The following is a 6,392-nucleotide window of genomic DNA, read 5'->3' as shown; positions in this document are numbered from 1 at the left end:
ACCACTTCCTGATCCGTTCAGTAGATGCTCCGGCTCTCCATAAATTCCAAGGGGATGATCCGAGGAATCTTTCCTTCTGTAGCCGAGGCTAACCTCGCGAGGGTATTGGCCCAAGAATTCTTTTCCCTTAGAATTTTGTTGATGATGCAGCTCCAGAACCTTTCTATTAGTTTCTTGGCCTCGGCCAGATAGGCCACCATCCTGTTTCCTTAGCTTCATACTCGGTGGAGATATGGTTCACCACAAGTTCAGAATCACACCTCACTTCAAGGGACTGAACCCCCAAACTAGCTGTCAGCCTGAGCCTTGCCAACAGGGCCTCATACTCTGGCTCTGAAACCGAGTCTAATGGCATATTGTATAGTCGTAGAATCGGGCGCGACCAGGACAATTCCTGCCTCGACGCGCTTGACGTTGGACGACCCGTCGACATAAAGGACCCACCTCTGCTTCGACTTCGTATCTTTGATAAGTGAGGGAACAGGCGGGGTCGAGAGAGCTGCTTTTGCTCTAGTATCTGCATTTGGAATGGTAAACTCGACTATAAAGTCAGCCACAGCTTGACCCTCGATTGTAGTCCTCGGACGATATTAGATGTTGAACTCCTCGAGTTCATTCACCCATTTCGTCAGCCGACCTGAGACATCTGGCTTTTGAAGGACTTGCCTGAGGGAGGAGTCGGTCAGGACGATGATGGTGTGTGCTTGGAAGTACGGGCGCAACCTCCATGCTGAGAAGACCAAACTGAGTGCTAGCTTCTCCATGCTTAGGTACCTATTCTCGGCGAGTAGCATTGCCTTACTTACATAGTAGATAAGATACTGCTTGCCTCCCTCCTCCCTAATGAGCGCAGAACTAACGGCCAAGATAGAAACCGCTAAGTATAAGAAGAGGGCCTCGCCCTCTTCCGGCTTTGTCAGTAGGGAAGGTGAACCCAGGTATTGCTTCAGCTGTTGGAACCTTACTCACATTCAGGGGTCCACTCGGCTTTTTTATGACCTTTCAGTTGCTGGAAAAGGGGGAGACACTTGTCTGTTGCTCTAGAGATAAACCAACCAAGCTCTGCTACTTGGCCAGTCAGACATTGGATCTCCTTCGTTGTCTGAGGCGAGCTCATGTCCAGCAACGCCTTGATCTTCTCGGGATTTTCCTTGATGCCTCTCTGGCTGACTTGAAACTCAAGGAACTTGCCCGAACTGACTCTGAAGACACACTTGGCCGGGTTTAGCTTCATGCGATACTCCCAGAGGATCGAGAATGTCACCCCGAGGTCCGCAAGGTGGTCGGATGTCCTGACGCTCTTGATAAACATGTCATCGACGTAAACTTCCATTGTCCAACCGATCTGCTTGGTGAAAATTTGGTTCACCAATCTCTGGTATGTTGCCTCAGCATTCTTCAGGCCAAAAGGCATGACCCGGTAACAGTAGAGCCCTTTGTCGATGATGAAGGTAGTCTTCCGCCTGTTTGAAGGGTGCATCAAGATCTGATTGTACCAGGAATAGGCATCCAGGAAGGAGAGTCGCTCGTGTCCAGCCATGCTGTCCACCAGCTGGTCGATCTGAGGCAACAGGAAGCTATCCTTTACCGGGACAGTCTCCACGTCCTCGAGGGGATCTTCCGTGGGAGTTCTGGGGTCGAGGATGTTGATGGTGAGGGCCTGCTTTACCGACCCTTTTCTCACAGCTATCGCATAGCATCTCCGAGCTTCACGCTGGTCCCCTCGGAGGTATCCAACCCTACCTTCGGCGGGGAACTTCATCATCAGATGGTATATGGACACAACCGCCCTCATTGCATTAAGGGAAGGTCTGCCCAGAATGACATTGTGCACCAACGACACATTGACTACAAGAAGGTCCATGCGAAGCGTGAGTTGATGCTGTCCCTCTCCTGCTGTCACAGGGAGAGTGATGGCTCCCTCGGAGATCACCATATCTCCGGCAAAGCCGCGCAATGGGGTTTTCACGGGTCGAAGGTGTGACCTTTCAATCCCCATTTTCTCGAATGCTTTGAAATATATGACGTCAGATGAGCTCCCTATGTCGGCCAGAATGCGGTAAACTTTGTGGTTGGCTATGGTTATAGTCACCACGAGGGCATCGTCATGTGGATGCTAGATTCTGCGCGCATCATCCTATGTGAAAGTCAGACTACATGGGCTGACCCAGAGTTCTTTCCTAGGCCTCTCGGCCAAGTGAATATAGTGCTCGGGGTCTGAACTCCAAGAGTGGGCTTTGTGAGCCATGTTCGAGTCGCCTCCACCGGACGAGCCGCCGTAGATAGTGCAGATCTCGGCCGATTCTTCTACCGGCTTGCTTGGTTGCTCTTCTCTTCGGGCCAATCTCTCCTCTTTAGTGTATCGGCGCAAATGACCCTTACGAATGGGGGATTCAATCTCATCTTTGAGGTGCACATAGTTGCTCGTGTTATGATCGTGGTCGCGATGGAACCGAGAGTACTCGCGCTTGTCTCACTTCTCTACGTCGGTCTTCATGCAAACCGGCTAGTTCAGGAGCTTCTGACCCCTGATGTCCAACAACATCTGCTTTGGAGATGTGTTGAGTGGAGTGTAGGAACGGAATTTGCTCTCAGGCCTCCTGCTCGGTCGGCGATCGCGAGAGGCTCGATTGTTGAGCTTCTTGCTTGCTGATTGAGGTTCTTCGTTCCTCGGCCTCTTCTCCTTGGACAACTGCTCAGCTACTTGTACGTTCTTGTGGGTGTTAGAGAATTCCTCGACATTGGTATATTTCTGAGCCCTGCTAATGAGCTCAGCTACTGTGGTCGGTGGATTCTTCCCGATCGAGAAAGTGAACTTTCCCTCTTTGAGCCCGTTGAACATGGCCGAGAGTGCCATTTTGTCATCATAGTCTTCCACTAACAACGCCTCCTCATTGAAGCGGGCAATGAAGTCTTTTAGTGTTTTCTTGTTCCCCTGCTTGAGGGTAAACAGATGGGTAGTCGGCTTCCGACTCTTCTTACCAGAGATGAACTGGGTAAGGAATAATCTGCTGAGCTCTGCGAAGGAGCTGATCGATTTTGGCTTAAGCTGTCGATACCAACTTCGAGCAGACTCGAAGAGGGTTATTGAGAAAGCTCCACACATCATTGCATCCGTGGCCGACTGGATCTGTATTCACGATCAGTACGACTTCACATGCTCCGACGGGTCTCCAGACCCAGAGAATTGGATGACGGGAGGCATCCTGAACTTCAGCGGCATCACCTCATCCATGATTGCTGAGGTGAAGGGAGGCTCGGTCTTTTCCATCATCGCCTATACTGTAGTTGGGACGGATGCGGACTGCCGATTCTTCTAAAATGTCTTAAACTGATCACGGAGTTCCATAAACTGAGCTTCCCAAGGATTTTGATTCTCAGCTACTGTCTCTTGGGAGGCCCCCACCACCTCGGGCGCTCTGCCCTGTCTTCTCCTCTCCAACCGATGGCGGAGGTCTGTGGGGGCCAGAGCCGAAGTGTCGGACACACAGGACGACTCAGCATCCCGAACAGGTTCCGGAACTCGGGTGGATTGATTCTGGGACCTTGCATTATGCGTAGGGTCGAGAGCTCGTGCGGACTATGCCTGGGACCCTCTGGCCCGGGAACTGACCGACTGCGGTCATTCCTCGGGCGTCGGAGTGGCTTCCACCATATTTAGAAGTGGCTACTAGCTTTGCTGCGCTTTCATTCGGCTGATTTCATTCTTCAACATATGTACTTCATTTTGTAACGCCTTATACTTTCCTCCTTGGCTCCGAGTCCGCTGAGATGGCCCTATTGGAAACAATTCGGTATGCAGCAGCGAAGAAGACTGATGTTATCCGTTAGGTTCGTGCTCCACCGTCGTAACCTTCTTCTTTCCTCTTGCCATTTCTGATAAAACTTCTAGCCTTTTGTTTCGATTTCCTATAGACAACGCCAAAAAATGTTGAGGTCAAAATCTAAACCACCCTCCACTTAATGCCGCAAACCTTCAACAAACCCTGGTCCTACATAAAAGGGTGAGCAAATGAGACCCTGGCTCAACCGGGGGATCCTCCGATGCCTAAGTCAGGCTAGGGAATCTGGGTCTAAGTCGAATGTAGAGAGAGGGTGCGAGATATTGCATACCTGTAACAATGGGGTCCCCTGTTATATATACCTATGGGTTGAATGATCCACGTCCATTAATCTCGGCGTGATTTGCTCAATCAGCAAGATATTGTGATCATGGAGATACTATCTGTAATCTTTGGGTTGTGCGGTGTATCGTGTCTTAAGGGCGTGTATCCTTGGGCGAGATCTTTGGTCACGTCTGCATTTAGGGGCCTCCAGGCTCGGCACACGGAGTATCATGGAACTTCTCTGGACTCCTCACAGAGACTTCTCGAATCCACGAGGAAAGAAAGCAGAAAATAGAAATAAATTCTAATAAATTCGAAATTGATTGATGAATGAATAAAAACGAGTTCACAACCCTTTAAATAAGGGTACCAAGCAATGGGAAAGAAATTAGAATCAAACTACAACTCAAACTCCTAGAATCCGCGACTTACTATAAATAGTAAACTTACTATTTATAGACGGTCGTGATGTCTACTAGTGCGCAAGGTTTTCGGCCAAAAATAGTAAGTGTCCTATTTGGCTTCACCAAACCGTTCTCCTAATTATTCTAAGCTCTTTTCATGTTGGGCGCAACTCCTAAAGCCCGACGGATGAAGAGTTATAATCAAACTAAAACTTACTATTTATAGTAAAAACGAAATTAAAACAGGGAAACGACCATCGATCAAGGGGTTTTTCACAATTTCGGGCTGCGTAACCCAGCATAGCTAGGTTGGTTGGCTAAAGTAGCTCGTTCTACCCCAAAATCATATATTTTACGTCAGATAACTCATTCCGGATTGCAAGATACGCCCGATCTAAGGTCCGATGGTCTGGATCACTTCTGTCGTCGACCGGGCCTTTTCTGATCCATCTTGGCCATGAAACTGTCCGCGACCCGCTCTACATCAGTCCCCTCCACTTCAAAAGAACTCGTCCTCGAGTTCTCATCCTGCACTGGTTCATGATACTCGGTCAGGTCCGCGACGTTGAAAGTCTGTGAGATTGCCATGTCATCTGGAAGATCAACAACATAAGCGTTGTCATTGATCTTTCGGATGATTGGTATCGGTCCAATCTTTTTATTCTTCAACTTGTTGTACGTTCCGGTCGGAAATCGTTCTTTGCGCAGATGGACCATTACTTGGTCGCCCACCTCGAACACTTTTTGTCGCCGATGCTTGTCCGCTTGCTCCTTGTATTTTTCGTTCGAGGCATGTAGCTTGGTTTGTACCTCCGCATGAATGCCCATGATCTTGTCAGCCATATGTTCCGCTGCAATGCTCATGCCTGGGAGCTTGGGCAGAGGGACCAAGTCTAGTGTGTGGCGAGGTACTCGTCCATAGATAACCTGGAACGGGGATTTCCCTGTCGAGCGGTTCACCATGTTGTTAAATGCAAACTCCGCTTGAGACAAGGCCAAATCCCACTGCTTCAGCTTTTCTCCTGAAATACATCGAAGGGGGTTTCTTAACGTGCGATTCACAACCTCAGTTTGACTGTCAATTTGTGGGTGGTAGGCGCTGCTGAACTGAAGTCGTGTATCGAATCGAGTCCACAAAGTTCCTCAAAAGTGACTTATAAACTTCGTGTCACGATCAGAAGTAAGTCCTGGGAACCTCGTGTAGCCGCATAATTTCTTTGAAGAATAGATTTGCCACGTGTGTTGCATCGAGAGTCTTCTTGCATGGAATAAAGTACGTCATCTTGGAGAAACGATCTATTACTATGAACATCGAATCCATGCCGCGTTGTGTTCGTGGGAGACCAAGCACGAAGTTCATAAATAAATCCTCTCAAGGGCCGTTAGGTACAGGTATGAGTGTAAAGGCCCGTATTATGAGATTGCTCCTTAGAGGTCGACAAATATAACAACGTTGGTGCCTTTCCCACATCACGTACCAATTGTGGCCGTAGTATCGTTCTTCCACAAGAGCTCGTGTCTTGTCTCGCCAAGGTGTCCACCGAGGCCACCTCCATGTAGCTCTTAGATTATCTATTCCCTTAGCGAACTGTTTGGGACGCACAATCGATTTCCTTGAAAAGGAACCCGTCTTGCATATGTAAGTCGCGGGTGACCTTCTTGGCATCGACCCATGCGTCCTTGAAGTCATCGTCATCGGCATATATGTCTTTGAGGCGCTTAAACCGACAACCTCATTACTCATAGTGACTAACAAAGTTGCACGGTGACTCAATGCATCGATTACTTTATTTTTTTGCCTGACTTATGTTTTAGTACGAACATGAATTCTAAAAATGAAATCCATCTAGCATGCACACAGGTTAATGTTAGCTTGACTATT

At 48.7% G+C, this 6,392-nt stretch overlaps 1 protein-coding gene across 1 annotated transcript; it reads right to left on the bottom strand.

Moving 5' to 3' along the window:
- Nucleotides 1–2,506: 2,506 nt before the first annotated feature.
- On the bottom strand, nucleotides 2,507–3,274 carry LOC131249683 (uncharacterized). The gene is made up of 2 exons (XM_058250460.1): nucleotides 3,158–3,274; nucleotides 2,507–3,049 (listed from the first exon to the last, which is right to left on the bottom strand). The coding sequence occupies exons 1-2, from the start codon at nucleotides 3,272–3,274 to the stop codon at nucleotides 2,507–2,509; spliced, it is 660 nt and encodes a 219-aa protein (XP_058106443.1).
- Nucleotides 3,275–6,392: the final 3,118 nt, after the last annotated feature.

Source organism: Magnolia sinica, chromosome 6 (genome assembly GCF_029962835.1).
Source record: "Magnolia sinica isolate HGM2019 chromosome 6, MsV1, whole genome shotgun sequence".
In the NCBI taxonomy this organism is placed as follows: domain Eukaryota; kingdom Viridiplantae; phylum Streptophyta; class Magnoliopsida; order Magnoliales; family Magnoliaceae; genus Magnolia; species Magnolia sinica.
This window is presented reverse-complemented; position numbering and strand designations above follow the sequence as displayed.

Bases quoted from the DNA above. Each gene is read 5' to 3' on its own strand.
- LOC131249683 (XM_058250460.1), bottom strand. From the start codon at position 3,274: ATGATGGAAAAGACCGAGCCTCCCTTCACCTCAGCAATCATGGATGAG. The intron at 3,050-3,157 runs GTGAAGTCGTAC...TGGTATCGACAG, and splicing joins CTGGAGACCCGTCGGAGCAT to CTTAAGCCAAAATCGATCAG.